The sequence below is a fragment of the Panthera pardus genome, unplaced genomic scaffold (assembly GCF_024362965.1).
Source record: "Panthera pardus isolate Hobbes unplaced genomic scaffold, ASM2436296v1 HiC_scaffold_24, whole genome shotgun sequence".
Taxonomy (NCBI): domain Eukaryota; kingdom Metazoa; phylum Chordata; class Mammalia; order Carnivora; family Felidae; genus Panthera; species Panthera pardus.
The window spans coordinates 13,268,421-13,291,281 of record NW_026526810.1 but is presented as its reverse complement, the minus strand read 5'-3'; the positions used below and the strand labels follow the sequence as shown (position 1 = coordinate 13,291,281).

The window sequence follows — 22,861 nt, the reverse complement described above, 5'->3', positions numbered from 1 at the left end:
AAAAGGGAATCATGAAATAATGAATTGGACATAAAAGCATTTTATTTAGTCTGATGTTGTGCTGCAGTAAGTCTTAGCCTGACATGCTAAGGAAGCTGAATTTATGCCTCAGTAAGCTAAAGAAAGAGGTTTTTTTTTGTTGTTGCTAAATTTAAAGATCTCAAGTAAGGCAGCAATGATTAGGAGCAGAGCCCACAGGGACCCATCGTCCTGATCTGGTACCCAGCCCACTGTTTACTGACCCCTCCTTTTGTCCTGTGTCTCAGTTCCTCCTTTGGGTGGGATGGTAATGGAGGTGCCCCACCAGGGTATCGTAAGAATCAAGTGGTAAGAATACTTGAAAAGGGTCTGGTACATAGTATGTTTTACATCCATGCTTGTTAGTAAAGAAGCTAAATGGAAATGATGCCCTGTGTCTAAACTAGTATTTTTCTTTTTAAGTGCCTCAGGTGGTTCTGATGTGCTGGCAGGATGAAGGCTGGCCCAGAGGTTAAGAGCATGGGCTCTGAAACATATTACCCAGGTTTAAACCTGAGCTCTGCCACTGATGAGCTGGGCACAACTAAACTTTGTTGTACTCACTTCATAGAATGGTCTTTAGAAGAGTGTCTGGAACATGGAGAATGATTGATAAATATTAGTAATTACCGTTGTCATCATCATCGTCGTCATCATCATCAGCCCCAGACAAGCATGGCTTGAGGAACCTCTGAAATTTCACCATGGACAATGAGGTTGGAGAGGGAGATTGGAAAGGCAGCTCTGCTTGGTGGAAAATAAACTCTAGTGCTCCTTCCTGAGCTGGGCGCCTCTCCCAGGAGGCCTAAAGTAGATCCTGCCAGTCGATGTGGGCCTCTACTTTCACAGATCCCAAAGACAGCCTTCCCATCCCGGGGCAGGTCCTGCTACATGCTGCCCCAGAAAAGAAAACACAAGACCCCAAGCGACCAACCACACCAACAACCTCCCCTCATCAACACAGTCCTTCTTCTGTAAATAGGAGCAAGATAACCAAGGAGGGGCTGACATATGAGGAAAACAAATTTCCTAAAACCCTAGATGAGTAAAGAGACCAACTGACCTATGGGGGGAGGTGAGAATATAGGGGAGCGAGGAAACCTGATAAATAAAATTCTAATTAATTTCCCTGAAGGAGACTGCACCCGTACAATGAATGCTTCATGAACTGTGAGCATATTGCTATGAAAAAGAAGCAATTAGATAACAAGAGAGTTCTCTGAAAATAATGCACCATCAAAATGAAACATTCAGCAGAAGAGTCAAATGGTAGAACAGAGATGGCTGGGGCCCAAATTAGTGATCCAGAAAATCAAACAGAAGAAATATCCCAAAAAGTAAGAAAAAAGAGGAAAATATTAAAAATGTTAAGAATTATTTGGCATCAATTTAGCAGATAGGATATCCTCCTGCCTACTCCAAGTGGGATAAATTCAAGAAGGCAGAGAAATATGAGAAGAGATATAATCAAAAACTTAATGGAAGACATTTCCCGAGAAAATTTCTCTTGAAATATCCAACAGACAACTAATGAGATCCAGAACAACAGCTCACTATGGGGTATTATAGCCAGACAGAAGATGAACACACAATATCTTTTGGAAATTATCACATAAAATCTATTCCCATCTCTCAATTATATAGATATTATTTGTCCAGAAGCTAATATGTAAAATCAAGGTAATCACAACCAAAATCAAACCATTATCAGTGTAAAACCTGACAAACTGATTCAAAAATTTACTGGAGAAAACACACAGAAGTAGCAAAGAAAATTATGAAAAAATAAAAGAGTGACTTAATATAAAGCTAGACTAATTAAAACATTATTGTATTGGCTTAAACATGGGTGCCTGGGTGACTCAGTCGGTTAAGCATCTGACTCCTAATTTTGGCTCGGGTCATGATCTCATGGTTCATGAGCTCAAGCCCAGTGTCAGGCTCTGTGCTGACAGCAAGTAGTCTGTTGGGATTCTCCCCGCCCCCCTCTCTCTCTCTCGTGAGTGCGCTCTCGTTCTCTCGCTCTCTCTCCCCCTCGCTCTCTGTTCTTCCTCTGCTCTTTCTCTCTCTCCCTCAAAATAAACTTAAAAAAATGGGCCAACAGACTCATGAAACAGAACAGAGATTCATTAACAGACCCATGTCCACAGCAGTGGGAGGACGATGACACTTCACATGTGAGGAGAAATATTGAACATTCAACAATTGCTGCTGGAGGAATGATTATCCATTTGGAAAAGATAAAGTTAGAGCTTTACTTCGTACTATATATAAAAGTAAGTTTGGGATCTATTACCTAAACATAAAAAAGTGAAACTATAAGTGTTTTAGAAATACACAGGAAAATAATTTCAGAATTGTGGGGCAAGAGAGATCTTTGAAAGTAAGCAAGCGTAAACACCACATAAGATAACAAAAACAACAGAGTTTGGGAGATAAAAAGCTAAAAATTCTATATTTTTTTAAAAGACACTTCATTAAAACTAAAAAGACAAAGACAAACCACAGGCCAGAATAAAATATTAGCCACTTAAAGCAGAAAAGAATTACTGCGTGAAGAAATTCTGAATACCAAGCAAACAGTCTTACAGACAATAGAAAAAACAAATGAACAAGCAATTCAAAGAAATTCAAATGGGTAATAAAATCTTGCTATTTGTTTTATTTCTGTCTCATCTAGTCTCTATTCTTTTTTCTTTTTTTTTTTCTGGTTTCTTTGGGATAATTAGATATTTTGCATGACTCCATTTTATTTCCATGTTTGGTGGATTAGCCAACTCTTCATTTTTTTATTTCAGTGGTTGCTTTAGAGTTTATAGTATACATTTTAGCTTATAGCAGTTTGCCTTCAAGTGACACACTTCTGCACATATCTTTTAGGAGTCTTACACTGTATACCCCCTCCTCACCTTTATACTCTTTTTTTTCACAAATTTTCTTCTACATATGTTAAAAATCTCACAATATGCTGATATGTTTTTCTTCATATTTCCTGTTCTATGTGTACATTGAGCTTCTTAGATCTGTGAGTTTATAGTTTTTAGCCAATTTTTGGGAAAAAACATGGCTATTATTTCTTTTTTTAAAGTGAGATACAACTGACATATAACATTATATTAGTTTCAGACATACAACATACTGATTCGATATATGTATGTTATGAAATGATCACCACAGTAAGTCTAGTTAACATTCATCACCACACCTTGTCACAAAATATTTTTTCTTATGATAAGAACTTTTAAGATCTACTCTCTTATTTTTGAATATTTTTTATGTCCATTCCCACTCCTTTAGGGACACCCATTTCACATATATTAGGCTTCTTAAAATTGTCCCATATAGCTCACTAATGCTCCTTTCATTTTTCACAAATTCTTTTTTTTCCATGTTCTACATTTGTATAATTTCTATTGCAATGTCTTGAGTTCACTAAACTCTTCTTCTCTCTTATTGAATCTGCCATTAATCTCATCCAGGGAATCTTTTCTCTCTTACCTTGTAATTTTGATCACTCAGAGTTCAAATGGGTATTTTTTATACCTTCCTGTCTCTACTTTTTGAACATCTGGAATACAGTTACAATAACTGTTTTAATGTCCTGGTCTGCTATTTTTAACATGTGGGTAAGTTTTTTTTTATCAGTTTAAATTGGTTTATTTTTCTCCTCATTTCGGGTTGTATTTTCCTGTTTCTTGGCATGTGTAGTAATCTTTGATTGGATGCCAGACATTGTGATTATTATCTTGTTGGTGCTGGATGTTTTGTACTGAACATTCTTGAACTTTGTTCTGGGACACAGTTAAATTACTTGGAAATGGTTTGATTATTTTGGATCTTGCTTTTAAGATTTGTCAGAAAGGACTGGAGCAACATGTACTCTGGAGCTAATTAATCCCCATACCGAGGCAAGATTCTTCTGAGTATTCTACTCACTGCCCCAGTGAATCACAAGGTATTCCAGGCTGCCTGGTAGGAAAACCCTGCTTTTATGCCTGCTCTGTTCCCTCTAATCTGCTCAGATGATTCTTTCCTAGCCTCAGGTAGTTTCCTCCCATGCAAGAGCTGATGAATGTCAGCTAAATACTCATTGGAGATCCTTTGCAGACCTACAAAACTCTCTGTCTATGGAAGTCTCTCCTCTGTGGTACTTTGTTCTGTGAGCTCTAGCCATCTTGGGATCCCTAGACCTTCACCTTCTTCTCCTTAACTCAGCAAGTGTACCAGGTTCTGCCCAAGTTTCCCCTACCTGTGCAGCAGTCTGGAAACTGTCTCACAGCTAGGGACAATGTTAGGACTTACTCTTAATGGTGGAGGATCAAGATAGAAGAAATATACAGTAGAATCAGGCCAGATTTATTGCTACCAGCTAAGCAGAGATTCTGGCATTCAATGTTTAGCTGCGGCAGTTAAGAAAAGCTCAGTTTGTTTGGTTAGCTGACATATGAATCCAAAGGTGGGCTACACTAAATGAAGCTGAAAAGCCAGACTTCCATAGTATACCACAAGAGGAAGAGATCTAAAGGCTTAAGGAGACTGGAATGATAAGAGTGCATTGATCCTATAAGACTTGCTCACCCACCCCGGAAGATCCAGAGAATACATCTTTCACCACAACTATAAGAAATCTGTGAGAGGAACTCTAGCATCCTTGAAGAACTTTGTGGTGACTCTTCTCTGTAAGTCAGAAATCCGAGTGTCAATGTCAGTACCATCAAACTGGGTTCCCTAAATGCAATAAGGATTATTGGATTCTAGGGTGGCAGGGACCAAGTGGCAGCACTTTATCACCAAAGACCAGGTAAGTGTGGTTACTGTAATGGACAGTGGGGCCAAAGAAGTGATTAGAAGAGTATGACTCATAGAGATGCTAGGTGTTGGCTCCTAGAAGTTCTATTTCTTTAATTAAACCTTCACTGATACACATTCCATCTTGATTGATAAAATTTCACAAAAGTAAACCACTATCAAAAAGCTAGACTCCTCAAAAACTATAATACAAAATTCAAACAGCACTAAATACATCAATGGATCCATATGATACTCATAGTCCTACAAATCAGTGCTTTTAAAAATAGATTTACTTTGCTTTAAAAAAAACTGAACAAAATAAATGGAATTTTTTATTTATAAAAATGAATTCTAAAAAATGTTTTTAGCCTCATGCTTATTACTCTCCCAACAGTATTAGTTGTTACAAATAATCTAATGGCCATCTCAGTACTACTGCACTCAAAAATTAAAAAAATATATATGCTGCCTGTGATTATGTGTGAAACTAGTTCCATTACTGATATATAAGCAATCACAAGATATTTCACTGAATCTTTCAAAAATTACTTAAATCAGAGCTATATAATCTGATTCCTAATTGCAATCTAGCATAATGTAGAACCTTTCATAGTTTAATGTAAGAAAGACGATTATCTCAATCATAGGAGACACTCCTCAAACTATTATAAAAAATAGAAAAGGAAAAAAAGCCTCCAAATTCATTCTACAAGGCCAGCATTACCTGATACCAAAACCAGACAAAGAGACTACAAAAAGAAAGCAAGAAAGCAAGCAAGCAAGAAAGAAAACTACAGGCCAAGACCACTGATGAACAAAAATGTAAAATCCTCAACAAAATATTAGCAAACTGAAGCCAACAATACATTTAAAAATTATTCATCATGATAAAGTGAGATTTATTCCAGGAATGCAAAAATCAATATTCACAAATCAATTGATACAATACATCACATTAGTAAGGGAAAGGATAAAAATCATATGGGCACCTCAATAGATGCAGAATAGATGTATTTGACAAAGTACAACACTCATTCATGTTAAAGACTCTCAATACAGTAGGTTTAGAGGGAACATACCTCAACGTAATAAAGGCCTTATATGAAAAACCCATAGCTAACATCATACTCAATGGTGAAAAACGGAAAGCTTTCCTTCTAAGATCGGAAACAAGACAAGGATGTCTACTGTCACCATTTTCATTCAGCATAGTACTAGAAGTCCTAGCTGCAATGATCAGACAAGAAAAAGAAATAAATGACATCTAAATTAGTAAGGAAGAAGTAAAAATCTCACTATTTGCAGATGACATGATACTATATATAGAAAACTCTAAAGACTCCATCAAAAAACTACTAGAACTAAAAACTGAATTCAGCAAAGTCACAGAATACAAAATCAATATACAGAAATCTGTTGTATTTCTATACACCAATAACTAAGTAGCAGAAAGAGAAATTAAGAAAACAATCCCATTTACAACTGCACCAAAAAATAAAATAAAATAAAATACCTAGGAATTAATGTAACCAAGGAGGTGAAAGAACGGTACTCTGAAAACTAAAAAACACTGATGAAAGAAATTGAAGATGACACAAACGAATGGAAAGATATTCCCTGCTTATGGATTGGAAAAACCAATATTGTCAAAGTGTCCATACTACCCAAAGCAATCTATAGATTTAATGCAATCCCTACCAGAATACCAACAACAATTTCACAGAACCAGAACAAATAATCCTAGAATTTGTATAGAACCACAAAAGACCCCTACTAGCCAAAGCAATCCTGAGAATGAAGAAGAAAGCTGAGGTATCACAATCCCAGATTTCAAGATATACTACAAAGGCTCTAGTAATCAAAAGTAAAAGTATGGTACTGACATAAAAACAGACACACAGATCAATAGAACAGAATACAGAGCCCAGAAATAAACCTATGATTATATGGTCAATTAACCTATGACAACGGAGGCAAGAACATACAATGGGGAAAAGATAGTCTCTTCAACAAATAATGCTAGGAAAACTGAACAGCTACATACAAAAGAATGAAACTATACCACTTTCTTACCCATACAGAAAAATAAACTCAAAATGGATTAAAGACCTAAATGTGAGAACTGAAACCATAAAACTCCTAAAAGAAATCTTAGGTAGTAATATCTTTGACATCAGCCACAGAAACATTTTTCTAGATATGTGTCCTCAGGCAACAGAAATAAAAGCAAAATTAAACTATTGGGACTACATCAAAATGAAAACCTTTGCAGAGTGAAGGAAATCATCAACAAAATGACAAGGCAACCTACTGAATGGGAAAAGATATTTACAAATGGTATATCTGGTAAGGGGTTAATATTAACAAAATATAAAGAACTTATATATACAATGCCAAAAAAAAATCTGATTGAAAAATGGGCAAAGGACCTGAATAGAATTTTTCAAAAGAAGATATATAGATGGCCAACTGCCACATTAAAAGATTCTCAACATCAGTAACCATCAGGGAAATGCAAGTCAAAACCACAATGAGATATCACCCTACACCTGTCAGAATGACTAGACTAAAAAAGAAAGGTGAAAACAAGTGTTGGTGAGGATGTGTAGAAAAAGGAATTCTTGTGCACTGCTGGTAGGAATGTAAATTGGTGCAACCACTGTGGAAAACAGTATGGATGTTCCTTAAAAAATTAAAAATAGAAATACATATGATCCAGTAATTCCACTACTGGGTATTTACTCAAAGAAAATGAAAAGACGGAATTAGAAAAACATATGCATCTCTATGTTTTTTGCAGTATTATTTACAATAGCCAAGATATGGAAGCAACCCAAATGTCCATCAAAAAATGAACAAATAAAGAAAAAGTGGTATACACACACACAAAGAACTATTACTCAGCCATAAAAAAAGGATGAGATCTTGCCATTTGCAATAATACGGATGGACTTAAAGCACATAATGCTAAGTGAAATGAGTCAGACTGAGAAAGACAAATATCATATGATTTCACTCATGCATGGAATTTAAGAAACAAATGAACACAGAAAAAAAAGAGACAAAAAACAAGACTCTTAAAAACAGAGAATGGGTGGTTGCAGAAGGGAAGTTGGTGGGGGGATAGGTGAAATTGGTGAAGGGGATTCAGAGTACATTTATCATGATGAGCATTGAGTAACGTGCAGAATTGTTGAATCATTATATTGTACATTTGAAACTAGTATGAACACTGTACGTTGGGGTGCCTGGGTGGCTCAGTCAGTTAAGCATCTGACTCTTGATTTCAGTCAGCTCAGCTCACGATCTCACAGATTCATGAGTTCAAGCCACACATCAGCCTCCATGCTGGCACTGCAGAGCCTGCTTGGGATTCTCTCCCTCTATTTCTCTGCCCCACCCTGCTTGCACGCACACATGCTCTCTCTTACTATCTGTCAAAATAAACAAACTTTAAAAAAAGGCTGTATGTTAATTATGCTTCAATAAAAAAGGAAAAAAGAACCACAGTAATGCAAAAATACATATTCTCTACTGAGATAGCTATCACTAGTTTTCAGCATATGAAAAGCTCTTATAAAATACCAGGCAGAAATTTTCATCCTCCTCTCTCTGGCATCACATTCACCAGCCTGGAAGGGGCAGTCTCCTGCCCCTTGCTCTCAGACAGCCTGCTGCCTCTCTCCCTTCCCTTTTCCTAACTGAGGCTTCCCTCCAGCATATCAGTCACTCTGGGCAAGAAGTAAACCCTTCTTCATCCCATTCTGTCATGTAAGATCGTATTGAAAAAGAAAGGAGATGCAGCAGAGATTAGGTTGGGCACACATGCACCAGCCCTTCACAGGAAAAGATATTGCCAGAAAACCAATGACAGCACCAAAACCCCGCCATCAGCATGGCACATGCATTGCTGTCCTCACCCAGCAACCCCTGCAAGGGTTCAGGCATTGGTTATGCAGGCCCTGGAGCAGTAGGGCCCAGCACTGCCTCTTCCAACCACCCCATGGGAGACAGCCTCTTTCAGAGAGGTTGTTAGTGGGGGCAGAGGGTGATGTATCCCCTGGAAATGAACCAGAATACTCATGGTAGCTTCTTCAGCTTTATACCCCCAGAAGGAAGGAAACACTATGATTAGGGTACAAGACAGAAGCAGGAGCTTGGGATAAAAGAATTATTTAAATCAAGACTTCAAGCCATTCTAGCTGAGTCTAGAGAATGAGATTTACTAATGAATCAAGACTAGATTGTCCTGGTAAACACAAGTAGAAGAACGTTCTTATGGTAGAGACAACCATCCGTCTACCAAAATCACTGCCCTCCTCTTCATAGTATGGAGCTGCCTCTGGGAAGTGCCTGCCCGGGAAGGAACTAATTTTCCAGCTTCCTTCCCAGCCAGACAGGACCATGTGACAGGCTCTGTGTTGAGTGATGAAGGTCATCTTCAGAGCCTCCTCCACTATTTTCTCTTCCACTGAAATGCAGCTGACTCCACAGGCCTAGGAAATTGTAGAGCCCCAGATGGAAGCAACCAGGGTCTCTGGATCACCCGTGATGGGGAATGGCCACTGCCTGGAATGCCCACTCGAGAAGCAAAGTTGTGTCATGTTAAGCCACTGAAAGTCTGGGATTTATTATAGCACCTAGTGTTATCCTAAGCCACCCCCTTACAAACCTAAGTAAGGAAAGTGGTCAGTCAAACTAGGGGACCCCCTTCTCTTCTATCTGGGGCTTGGGCAGAAATAAATCAATGGGAGGAAACGCTGACCATTGCCCAGAGAGCAGCTGGTTCTACACCAACGGACAGGGATTAGTGGACAGGCATTTTGAAAGTTCTGCTGTGGTATCCCAGTCTGGTGTTTCATCCTGCTTCCTAGGGTGAGTCCCTAACACCCCACCCTACTGCTCTGGCTTCCCCAGGACACACCTGAGCCACATCCATAAGGAGTTCTGACTTCTTGTCAGCTATAAACTGCACAGCATCCTTCAGAATAAAATGCGCAAACTCATGAGAATCTCCATCCTGGGGCCAGGTGTGGGGGCAGGTGTGAAGGGTGGCTGAGTGATGGGTGCCATTCCTCTTGTCTTTTTGCCCACACACCCACCCAAAGGATTTGTGGCTTCTTCTTGTTTGGCATCCTCTGCCTGCCTTCAGAGGTCTTCCTCTGCCTGCACTGCGAGGACAGGTGAGGAGGAATGGAGCAAGCTGTCCCTCCATGTCCCTAAAGGACACCCAAAAGCACAGCCAAAGGACATCAGGCCCCACAGCTGGTGTGTCCACCACCATTTCCCTCTGCATAAGAGTCAGCTTGTTGATACATTAGCTGGCATTAGCTTTAAAATACTCCAGCAAGGGGCTTGGATGAAACAAGACAGGCCAGTGTTGATCTTTATGGAAGACAGATGGGGGCTACACGGGGATTTATTATACTAGCCTCTCTTACTTTTATGCATGTTTGAAACTTTTTACATAAAAAAAATAACATCTTTTTTTGCAAAGAAAATTTCTCGATGGGTCATAGGAGAAGAGGCTCACTGAATTAATGCCACTCCTTCTCTTCCCCATGCCTCTTCAGGACGCCCTGGTAACTCTCATGAGGAGGAGGTGTTTACAACAGGCAGACTTGTGGGATTTTTCTATTTCCATTAATATTTAGTACATGTCATTATCTCCAAATCTAATCACTTAAAGAAGGGATTTTAAATAATTGATTACTACAAAAGACAAAGAGGCCACACCATGTTTTTTCATTATCCATCAAAACCTAGAAAACCTCTTCGTCTGGTCCTGACACGGACGCATAAATATATTAATGCATACACTGAGAAAAACACGCATACAAATCAATAGACATGAATTTGCTTGGGGTACTTTTCAGAGAGAAAAACCATCATTTCCTTTCCATCCCCCGTGAGGCCTGCCCCTCCTCCCCAACACAGTGACATAGCAATGAGAGAAAGGGTTCAAGCAGTACCCCTGCACTCTTCTACTCAAATAAATGTCTCCTCTTACACTCACAAGTTTCAGTCTCCAAAACATACAAACAGCCAACATGTCTTGAACTCTGATAAAATATGTGCTGCCTTTGTGGTCATACGCATGCATATGTATATGCACGAACGTGTTCACACACCTAGAGAAAACGCTTGCATCTACACTTCTTACAATGTCTTTGTTTCTGGCACGTCCTTGGAGGAGGGCACCCAAAGAGAACCATCGCGAAGATGGCACATGAGCATCTCAGACAGACATCTGAGGGCTACCCTCAGATGTACGGAGGGAAGATGCACGGTGGCTGTTAACTACGTGCCCGTCTGCATTGACAAGTGCCAGTTTCATGAAGGTCTGCATCCTGTTTTCTGCACAGAGCCAGAATTCTTTGCCATTGCCCTTAAAGCACTCACATCTCCATGGGGAGGGCCCTGCTCCAAGGCCACCATGGAGACTGCGTGCGGACTTACCACGAGGGAGAGAGGCCTCTTCCAGGAGACGACACCAATGAGTCCTGACAGCAGCACCTGGAAGGACAGACAGTGCAGGAAGGTAAGACTCTTTGGAATCCGTTAACAGATGATCAAAACACAGTATTAGCTGATCAACCCAAAGAAGGATGACTTCTAGAATATGGCCCACATACATGAGCTGGGTGACCATGAGGTGTGTGGTCCATCCCGACGTTCAGATCCTGCAGCACATGGGCCTCTGAGACCACCAGGAGGTCCTGACAGGTCACTTATGTTCTTTATGGACAGGCCCAAGAACAAATGTGCTTTCTGAAAGTGTCTCCATCGGGCACTTATTCCCCTCTGGTCCTGTGAGTCATTTAGCCCTGTGACTTAAAAATCACAGAGAGGACTGAAAACACTACTTTGGGAAAAGGCAGAGCCACCCCCCTTGCATGTCACCTGAGCGCATGCCTTCTGTGCATGGGTGCTGGGTACAGCAGACCTACCAGGCCCCCCTCTACCCTTTCACACGCTTGGTCCCCAGCCAGCTTCCCACCTCACCAGGAAGGGGTGCCACCAGATGAGGTCCCGGCTTTCCACATGCTGACTCTGAGCTGCTCGCTTCTTTCCCAGGCCAGCCCCCCAGGCTTTGCTGCCCCAGGACCCACAGAGCTGTCTCCTCCAGAACATCTTCTGGCAGCCACTCCCTTCTGTTGGCCCCTCCCCTCTGGGTAGCCCTAACCACAGGAACACCCTCATGTCTTCTGTTCTCAGGAGAACCACCCCTCAGCTCCTGGCCAACCTTTCCCCCAGGCTGCTCCAAGCCCACATTCCCTGAGGCAGACACTGGATGCTGATCCTGAAATTCCCAGTCTCCTTGGGTCCAGGCAGGGCAGACAGATCAGAGAGACACAGCCGCTCTCTCCCCACTACAGTGTGGCTTCAGCCCTTGCCACTGGCAGACACACTTCCCAAGGTCACATAAGGGGTCCCTGAGTGCAACACACAAGTACAGCGATCTCGGCTTGAAGACAGGAGGCTGACCACATCTACCTATGGGTGGCACACTGTCCTCTAGGCTCTGTGTCACTCCCCTGACACTCTCCCTTCTCTGGCTGCCATCCTCTGCTCCATGCTGTCCTTCCACGTCTCCCTCCCCTTCCCACTTCCCAAGACCTCTACTCAGGCTCCGGCTCTGCCTGAGCCATCTGTCATTGGGGATCCTCTAACACTATCCACCAACACCTCCTGCAGGTTGGTCCCTGACTGCGGAATCACACTGCCTGCCGGGCACTGCTCCTGGTGTTACTCTCCACCTCAACATGTCCAAAAATGCACCTGCAATTTCTACCTCCCCAACCCAGTCTCCCTCTTATCGTCTCTACCTCCCACAATGGCACCCCTCCTCCTGGTCGCTCAGATGCAAATTCCAGAGACAGGCCAACATCCAACCACACACAATAAAGAGGAGAGGGCTGCAGCTCCCCCTTTGACAGGGAAATATGCTGGGAGGCCCCACTACAAGTAAGGGATTTTCTTACAAGGTCTTTTGTAAAGATAAATCACCCCAACTTTCTGCTGTGGGTATGGACCAGGCAGTTGGGCCCTGGGATGGAGGGCTTTGGTGCATTTCCCCCTGGAATTCCAAAAGGACTGAATCAGTCCCCAGAAGAGAGTATCTGGCTGAATAGACCCCCAAGGTCCCCTTGGCAAATACTTCTGCAGTGGGTGAGGCCAAGTCTTAGACCCAACAGTCTCTCTCACACCCTGCACCAGCCTCAGGTGGGATTCCAAACACATCTGGACATCTGGTCTTTCATAGGAACACATCTGGTCTTTCATAGGAAAGACTTGTGAACCTTATTCTCACACACACACACACACACACACACACAAATGAATCAGAGAGAGATCAACAGGGCACTCTGCTCCCAAGCATGTCATATATGTATATTTTCTTCAATGCATGCATCCTGCAAATAAGTCAATATTGACAATATTATTTACAAACATTTTCCCATCTCCCAAATCTCTCTTCATGATGCCCCCCAGCTGCAACCTGTACAGAAACCCTTGACTACTGTTCTCCTGTGTCTTGTTGAGCCCAGTCCCTCGTTCTTCTTCCACAATGCCTATGACCTCTCTCTTTCCCATCTGTATCCAACACAGTCTCCCTCTTGTCATCTCTCCTGACACTGTGGCATCCCTCCTCCTGGTCACTAAAACCCAAATCCTGGAGGTGGTTTGGCCCAGCTGGCTCTGACCCTGCCATCTCCTTAGGATGTGACTTCCAAAGAGTGTCCCCTGTTTTCCCTTCACACCAACACCAGCCTCATTCAGACAAAACCTGGATAGAGGATGGGAAAGCATGCCTCCCAGAAAATGTCCTTTTATACTCTGCCTTCTACTTCTCACTTCCACCATATAAAATTTTACCTATTCTTTAAGACATGGCCCAATGCCTCCTCACTCAGGAAGGGCCTCTGAGTTCATGAGTACATGGGGCCCCACTAAATCCCTAAACTATGACCAGATCTCTCAAGGCATGTTTAATAAGCTCAGACAGAACTCTTTGATCTCTCCTAAGCTGAAGTTTATAAAAGTATCAAATGTCTATAGTGACCAAGTGACTCGTAACAGAAATATTATTGGAAACCCACAAACCTCCAAAGAGCAGCCATTTATAAACACAAAGGAAGTGAATATCACTTAACTAAGGCCACAGTATGAATTCTTGACTTTCCTTACTTCCATCATAAAGTTATCATTCTATGAATTCCCTCAAATAATTTTATTTCCAACAAATATGGACAATTTGCTTTACTGGGGAAAACTACATTTCTAAGAACATTAATAACTAATTGAGGGTGGATTCAATTCCCCTATACAAAGGAAAAAAATAAAATCATCAGACTCAGTGGGGCATGGAAATCCTGAGATGATCCCTGATGACCTGTAGCCTTGATTATCAATATGATAATCAATGATAAATTATGGTAATTATCAATATAATTTACACTCCTGCGATCCTATCTAGCACCTCTTAAAATGATGTTACCTTGGCAACACCTTGACTGCAGCCTTTTAAGACCCTGACCAGTTGACTCAGCTAAGCCATGTCCAGACTCCTGACCTAAGAAACTAAATGGTGTTGTGTTAAGCTATAAAGTTTGTGGAAGTTTGCTACACAACATAGAAAACTACTTACTATGGACTAAATGTTTGTGTCTTCCCCAAATCCACATGAAGTCCTAACCCCTAATGTGATGGTATTTGGAGGTAGTACTTTTAGCAGGGAATTAGGGTTAGATTAGGTTGTAAGGGTAGGGCCCTCGTGATGGGATGGTGGTCTTACAGGACGAGAAGGATCTCTCTCCCTCTCTCTCTCTCCCCATATGCACACACCATGGAAAGGCCATGTGGGGACACAGTGAAGTTTTTTTTTTTTTAATGTTTATTTTTGAGAGAGAGAGGTAGAAAGCGAGCAGGGGAGGGGTAGAGAGAGACAGAGAGACAGAATCCCAGACAGGCTCCATGCCATCAGCACAGAGCCCAAGGCAGGGCTTGAACTCACAAACCATGAGATCATGACCTGGGCCAAAAGCAAGAGTCAGATGCCCAACTGACTGAGACACCCAAGCTCCCCCACAGTGAGGTTTTGACAGTCTGCAAGACAGGAAGGGGGTCCTCACCAGAACTCAACCCTGATCTCAGACTTCTAGCCTCCAGAATGTGAGGTTAACTTAACTGTTGGTTAATCTGCCCAATCTATGGTACTTTGTTATGGCAGCTAAAGCTTATTAATACACTAATACAACCAGAGTGCAATATTGGATTCTTGTTTTCAAATGTCCACTCTTTCCCCGTGTCTCCCCCCACCAGAAGCTGACTTCCTTGCTCCTCTGACCTAGAAGCATCGGTACCCACTCTAACAAGGGAGGGAGGCACAGGAGAATGGAGAATGGCTTGGAAGAGAGTCTTCAAAGCCTAGGTGCCACAGTGCCTCCTCCCTGAGGATGCCTCCTGGTCCACTTGGCAACAGAGAAGAATGGAGTGTACCTCTGCTCAGAAATGATCAGGTCTGAGTTTGAACTATTTTTTTGCTCAATTCCAACTACTGGTGAGAATTACGTTGCATGTTACGCCAGCTCAGTAATTCCTCAGGTTTATTTTGTACCACTCTGGTGAGGAACAGGGTCATGGAGCTAGTTAGCCGTGAAATTACTGCAGCTCGTGAAACCTTTGTCCCATTTAATTTGCCAATATCGTTATTCACAGTCCACAGTTTACACAGAATATGAAGAAATTTAAGAGGGTCAGAGAAGAGTAACATATGATTAAGTGGCTGTGAAAGAAAAGACCAAAAAAAAAAAAAATGGGAAAGGCATGATACTGTACAGAGAGAGAGGGGGACTTAACTTTTCAAGCACCTGCAAGTTGTTAAAAGGACACCAACCCACTTTTTTCTCCACTTCCCACCCAGCCTAAATAGAGGCAAGAGATAATATTAAAAATGAGGCAGAATTTCCTGCTGTTGAGGGTGATGAAAGGGGATAATAGACTGCCAGGAAGTAATGGCATCTTTAGAGCCAAAGGTCTTCCTGTTTGATTGGTATTGCTGCCTGAACACAGAGGCCTGGAAAAAATTAGCTCTTTAAATCCTGTCCTCTTTCATTGCCCCAAATCAAGAATTTTCTTTGGAGCTTCATTCCTGGTTCAAAGGCAAATGGTAATGCAACATTTTAGGTAGGGAAGCAAGTCCTTCTAGAATGCAGACTTGAAAGTCAATTAAATTCTTTCATGAAACATATGGCAGGTGTGCCTAATAGCTACAGTGGTATCAATTTACCACTAAGAAGCCAGGGTTCACAGCGTTAGCAAAAGAACTGTTGTTGTAAAAAAAATGGAGCAAATAATATTCTGAGTTGCCCCAAATGAAAAAAGTCTACTGACCCCGTCTCTCAAAGCTTTTCAGACGTCAGACCTGTGCTATGCAAAAGTCTTCTGATTCATGGAGTGGCTGAACCTCCTACTTTATTTCTTTTCTGAGTGGTTTTGTGTGTCTGAGTCTCCCTAGGGCCACATGGCATGGCTCACTCCAGCATGCAAACCCTCAGCCTTCGATGTCCATCTCAACTCCCTTCTGGGAAACATACATCTTCATATCCACCCCATATCCATGGCTTCTTCCTCCTTCCTTCAGAACAATTCCCAACCCACCATTCTCTCTCCTAACCATCACGCTCACCTGTGGTTCTGACTTTCTCCACGCCACTTCCCACTGGAGCCTGCATCAATACATCAAACTCAAAATGTCAACAAGGAAAGCCACTCTCCTTCTCAGCCTACTTCCTCCATAATAGAAAAGAATTCTATAGCTTTCATTTTCTCACTGTATAGTAGCAAAACTATAAATGATTAGAAAGATAGCCCCATGAAAGAAAAAAAGAAAAAAGTTAAATGTTTTAAGATATTCTAAATAACCCAGGAGTCAAAAGGAAATCCAAGTGAAATGCAACATAGTCTGTTCTTCAGTGAATGTTTCTTTGATGCAAATTACTTCATATACTGGTTGGTACCAAACTCATTTGTCCTGACTATGCCTTGTGAGATGCAGCCTTTCACCAGGGCTCTTTACTCTGAAATTAGGGTAGTTACTACACCTGCAACTGGATTTTGTTATTTAATGAGTTAATAAAGTAGCAAATGTATTATTATAACACATTTTTAAAATAGTCCAAACAGGCTCTGTGCTGTCAGCACAGAGCTCAATGCAGGGTTCGAACCACAAACTGGGAGATCGTGACCTGAGCTGAAATCAAAGAGTTAGACACTGACAGACTGAGCCACTCAGGTCCCCTTAAAATATTCTGATTTTAAAAAACTTCAAAATAATTGGTTTCCTTTGTAATCCTATTTCATTGTACACATTTAAAAACCTTAATCTGAGATGGGGTCCCCAGGCTTCCCTAGACTGCAATCCCATAAGGTATGAACCCTTGACTCAGAAGTTCCTTTAGTGCAGACCTTTTGGTGGTAAACTCCAGTTTTTTGTTTATCTGGAAATGTCCTACTTCACCTTCATGCTTGGAAAGTAGTTTGACTGGGTATACGGTTCTAAGTTGACAGTTTCTTCTCTCAACAGTCTGAAGATACTATTGCACTGTCATCTGGCCTCCACAGTTTTTTTTCTTTTAAATTTATTTATTTATTTTGAGAGAGAGATAGAGTGCACAAGCAGGAGAGACACAGAGAGAGAGAGAGGGAGAGAGCAAGAATCCCAAGCAGGCTCTGCACTGTCTACACACAGCCCAATGCAGGGCTCAAACTCACAAACCATGAGATCATGACCTGAGCTGAAATAAAGAGTTGGACGCTTAACCAATCAAGCCACTCAGGTGACCCCAGCCTCCACTGTTGCCATCAGGAAGCTAGCAGTCCTTTTAACTGTTGTTCCTTGAAATGTGAAGCTGTCCTTACTCTTTGAAGATTTTTAAGACTTTCTGCCTTTAGTGTTCTGAGATTTTTGCATATGTGTAGGTGCAGATTTCTTTTTATTTATGCTTTTTGGGATGTACTGTGCTTCTGAAACTATGTTTTTTTTAAATTATTGTTATTTTAGACAGAGAGCACGAGCCAGGGAGGGACACAGGGAGAGAGAGAATTTTAAGCAGGATCCATGCATAGCGCAGAACCCAACACGGGACTCGATCCCATGACCCTGGGATCATGATCGGAGCTGAAATCAAGAGACGCTCAACTAAGTGAACCACCCAGGTGCCCCTGAAACTGACTTTATATTTTTCATTAGTTATGGAAGCTATATAGCCAATATATCTTCAAATAGTACCTCTCCTACAGTCTCTCTGTCAGGGACTCCAACAGCTGCATGCACATTCCATCCTCCAAATCTCCTAGTTCTCCCTTCACATATTCCATACCCATGTCACTCAGCATTTTGTTCTGAATATGTTCCTTAAGTTTGCCTTCCAGATGACCAGTTTTCCCTGAAGGATGTTTCATCAGCTGTTGAACATTTGCATTTCTTTAGAGAATGTTAACGTTTATATTTTATGTATTTACAAGTTCTGCTTTTATCTTTCCCCAAATATGACTATTTGCTTCAGATAGTTTCTGGCTGCATGCTCATCTGTATGATTCTGACCATAACTGCTTTAAATATTTCATATGCAGATGTCTAGAGTCCAAGATGTATAGTGAAAGAAGGCATCTAAGTCTGTCTGTCACTTGTTGTTTCTGTTGACTCTCACTGCAGTTTGCTTTCTTTGATGCTTGCAGGCTTGCAAGTCTTTTGTTGTCAACACATTGCTTGCTCTTAATCAGTGACGTTCTGTGGACCCCAAATGGAGAAATTTTCCCCAAGAGAGGTATGCTTCGGCCAGTAACCGAGAAGCATCCAGCATCTAGAAACACTGATCTCCAAGGGGCTCAGCTCATGGCTCAGCATGGAAATTGTCTGAGCCCTCCCCACTCCACCTCACCTTAGAGTGCAGATTCATGCTCAGGGCACATGCCTGCTCCAGCTACATACTGCTCTGACCCTGCTCCCTTCCTCTCAGACTCCAGCCACCTGCCCCTCTGGCCTTGATTCATTGTGTGTTGTTTGTTTGAGGGTGGGGTAGTGGACCCCAGAGACCTGCAATGCGTCCAGGATCGTGTCCTTTGTCCAGTGTCAGAGTGCCAGTGGATTCAATGTCTGGTGAGGGCTCACTTTCTGGATTATAGATAGCCACCTTCTCATATGGCCTCACATGGTAGATGGGACAAGGGAGCTCTCTGGAGTTTCTCTTATAAGGGCAATAATCCCATTCATGAGGATTCCACTCTTGTGACATAATCACCTCTCAATGACTCCACCTCCAAATACCATCACACTGGGGATAAGGATTTGACATGTGAATTTTAGGGGGACATAAACATTCAATCAATAGCACCTAGGATGTCATAGGTGATCACAATTCTAGGAAAATATAAATTACTACAATTAAGTCCCCCCAAAATCAAAACACCAAATGTACCTACAAACACCAAGAAATTGGGAAAGTGGTCAAACAGCCACAGGCAAATTCTTCAAAAGCTTTAAAGTATAGAGATTTCCAACACTATTTAATTTTTTTCTGAGCACAGAGGGAAAAAACAAGGTAATTTTCCAAATTCTTCTTACAAAGGTCAGCATAATAGTTACAAACTTGTAAAACATCACAAGAATAGAAACAGACCAATTTTACTTATAAATAGAGGTATACAATTTTTAAATAAAATGTTGTAAAACAGAAGTCAGCAATACAGTTAGAAGAATAAAGAACAAGGTGAGGGGTTCATGCCAGGAATGAAAAGATAGTTCAGTAAGAGGAAACACAGTAGTAAAATTAATCATATTAATATGACAAAACTGAAAATTATCATTCCAAAGAGGTATAAATGGCATTTGATAAAATTCAATCACTGTTTTTTTATGAAAAAAAACCACACCTTAGTTTAATAGGACAAAATAAAAATGCCCACAATTGCCACCTGTATTTAAAATTAATATGAAAATACCAGCATGGTGTGCAGAATTATGAGGCGGTCCCCAAGATCCCTAACTTCTGGTGTACACCTCCTATAGAATCCCCTATTTTTGAGTGTGTGGGGGGGATTGTGAATACGTTGAATTTCAGTCCTGTGGTTAGGTTACTGTATTTTACAAAGGTGAAAGGATTTTTCTGCACACTTAGGTCCAAAATAAGTTTGGTTTTGAGGAAGATTCTCCTGGGTGGGCCTGACCTCATCAGGCAAACCCTCTGAGTCTGGGCCCTTCGTGAAATCAAAGATTTGAAACACGAGGGAGATTCTGCTGTGCCTGAAGAAGTAAGCTGCTGTGTCTTGAGAGCAGCTCTTAACAGCTGGATCTTTTCCAGCTCACACTTGGCAAGAAAATAGGAACTCAGTCATACAACCACACAATAACCTGAGGACTGTGCAAATAGATCTTTCCCTCATCAAGCCTCTGGATGAAAATGCATCTGGTCTTACTTTGATTTCAGCCTTCAGACCCTGAACAGAAACCCAAATATTCCAGACTCTGGGCCCATGGAAACTCCAGACTCACTAAGCCTGTGCTGTTTTAAGCCACTGTGCTTGTAGTAATTTGTTCTATAGCAATAGAAAACTAATACAACCAGCTAATAAAACAAAACAAACAAACAAAAAGTTAGAAGTATGGAAAGAGGGAGCATAATTATTACCACTTGAAAATGACACGCTTCTCCATCTAGAACACTGAAGCAAACTGATCAAAAAGAGGCCAATCAGAAGAATTCAGTAAATCATATGGCTAGAAAATTAATATATTTAAAAATTATGACACTACTTATATTTAGTGAACACTGACTGTATGGCATACACTTACTAAGGCTTTATACTTTAATTCTTTGTGTCCTGACAACCCTAAAAGGCATGTGTGATTTTTGTGCCCCACTGCACTGATGAGAAAATTAAAGCACTCGCCCACATTACAGTGTCAGGATATAAGCTCATGAACTACAGAAAAAATAGCTTTCCTATATGCATGCAAAGACTGATTAGAAAAGAGAATGAAATTAAATATTCCATTTATAACAGCAAGGAAAAAGGCAGAATGACTTAGAACACAAAGACTAATATGAAATGAGGAAGAACAATATCAAAATCTTAAATATCTACTGAGAATATAAAAGTCCTCATATTTGATACAAAAAATCATTTTTAAATTTTTTTAAAGTTTATTTATTATGAAAGAGAGAGACAGAATATGAAGGGGAAGGGGCAGACAGAGAAGGAAAGAAAGAATCCCAAGTAGGCTCTGCACTGTCAATGCACAGTCCTACATGGGACATGAACTCATGAACCTTGAGATCATGATCTGAGCCAAAATCAAGAGTCAAATGCTTAACCGACTGAGCCACCCAGGCTCAGGCACCGCCCCCCCCAAAATCATTTTTTTTTAATTTTTTTTTTTTTAGCGTTTATTTATTTTTGAGACAGAGAGAGACAGAGCATGAATGGGGGAGGGTCACAAAGAGAGGGAGACACAGAATCTGAAACAGGCTCCAGGCTCTGAGCTGTCAGCTCAGAGCCCAACGCGGGGCTCGAACCCATGGACCGTGAGATCATGACCTGAGCTGAAGTCAGACGCTTAACCAATCGAGCCACTCAGGCGCCCCCAAAATCATTTTTTAAAATAGAAAGACCAAAGATTGCACAAAGTCCATGAAATTCTAATTAAAATACTATAAAGGGAAAAAGGAAATCTATTCAATAAAACGCATTGGAACAATGGGTTAGTCACTTGGAAAGAAATAAAACTTATTTTCTACCTTACTCTTTATACCAAAATAAATTCCAGAGTAATCAAAGAGTAAATCATAAATTAAAACCTGAAAGACCTAGAAGAACATGGAAGCATTTTTAAAAACAATCTTGGAAGGAATTCAGTGTTTTGAGGCATGACACAGAATCAAGACTCCTCACAGAAAAGATTAGTAAATTTCAAATGTTTATATTAAAAGAATCCGTATGTAATAGTAGACTGGATCTTTGCTCTCAATCCCAGGGCCTCGCCATATTAGAAGCATAAGTCCATGCTTCTTACGGGTAACATGGAAGCCTCCCATGAGAGTGCATACAGTACTCATCCTCTCCCGATGCTGGGCTTGGCCACGGAACTTGCTTGGCCACACAGGGTGGAGGTGGCCATCACTCCCAGGACTTCCGGGGCATCTCATGTTGCCTGCCACCCAACATCACATGCAGCCTGGGCCACAGAATGGACATATAGCACACATTGGGGCCACCCCAATGACCTGCAAACCAGAGCAGAAAACAAAGACTGGATACTGCCAACCACTGAGTTTTGGGGTGCTTCTTCATGCAGCCTTATCATGGCAAGAGCCGACGAACGTTTGTGGTTTAAAAAGAACATAAAATGGGGGCGCCTGGGTGGCTCAGTCGGTTGAGCGTCCGACTTCGGCTCAGGTCAGGATCTCGCGGTCCGTGAGTTCGAGCCCCGCGTCAGGCTCTGGGCTGATGGCTCGGAGCTTGGAGCCTGCTTCCGATTCTGTGTCTCCCTCTCTCTCTGCCCCTCCCCCGTTCATGCTCTGTCTCTCTCTGTCCCAAAAATAAATAAACGTTAAAAAAAATTAAAAAAAAAAAAAAAAAAAAAAAAAGAACATAAAATGGAAGACCAGTTCCAAATGGGAAAAATACTTAAAATACACAAACAACAGACAAAAGGTTGATTGTCTTAATTTATAGAGTTCATATAAATTAATAAGAAAGGGAACACCTGGGTGGCTAAGTTGGTTAAGCACTGCCTCTTGATTTCAGCTCAGGTCATGGTTCTCAAGCCCTGAACTGGGCTCTGTGCTGACAGCATGGAGCCTGCTTGGGATTCTCTCTCTTCCTTTCTCTCTCTCTCTGCCCCTCCCCTGCTGGCATGCGTGCATGTGTGCTCTCTCTCTCTCTCTCTAAATAAATGAACATTACAAAAGGGGAACCACTCAATAGAAAATATGGCCAAATATGTTCACATTTTTAATGGAGGATAAACATATAAAGGGATGCTTAA

At 41.3% G+C, this 22,861-nt stretch overlaps 1 protein-coding gene across 4 annotated transcripts in view; it reads right to left on the bottom strand.

The window, feature by feature from the left end:
• Positions 1–22,861, bottom strand: part of ENTREP2 (endosomal transmembrane epsin interactor 2) — a 456,009-nt gene that overhangs the window by 253,859 nt on the left and 179,289 nt on the right. For all 4 annotated transcript variants that reach the window (XM_019460056.2, XM_019460059.2, XM_019460057.2 and 1 more), the window contains exon 2: positions 11,269–11,325. In XM_019460056.2, the coding sequence (XP_019315601.1) occupies positions 11,269–11,325 (57 nt within the window). The remainder of the gene's footprint in view (positions 1–11,268; positions 11,326–22,861) is intronic.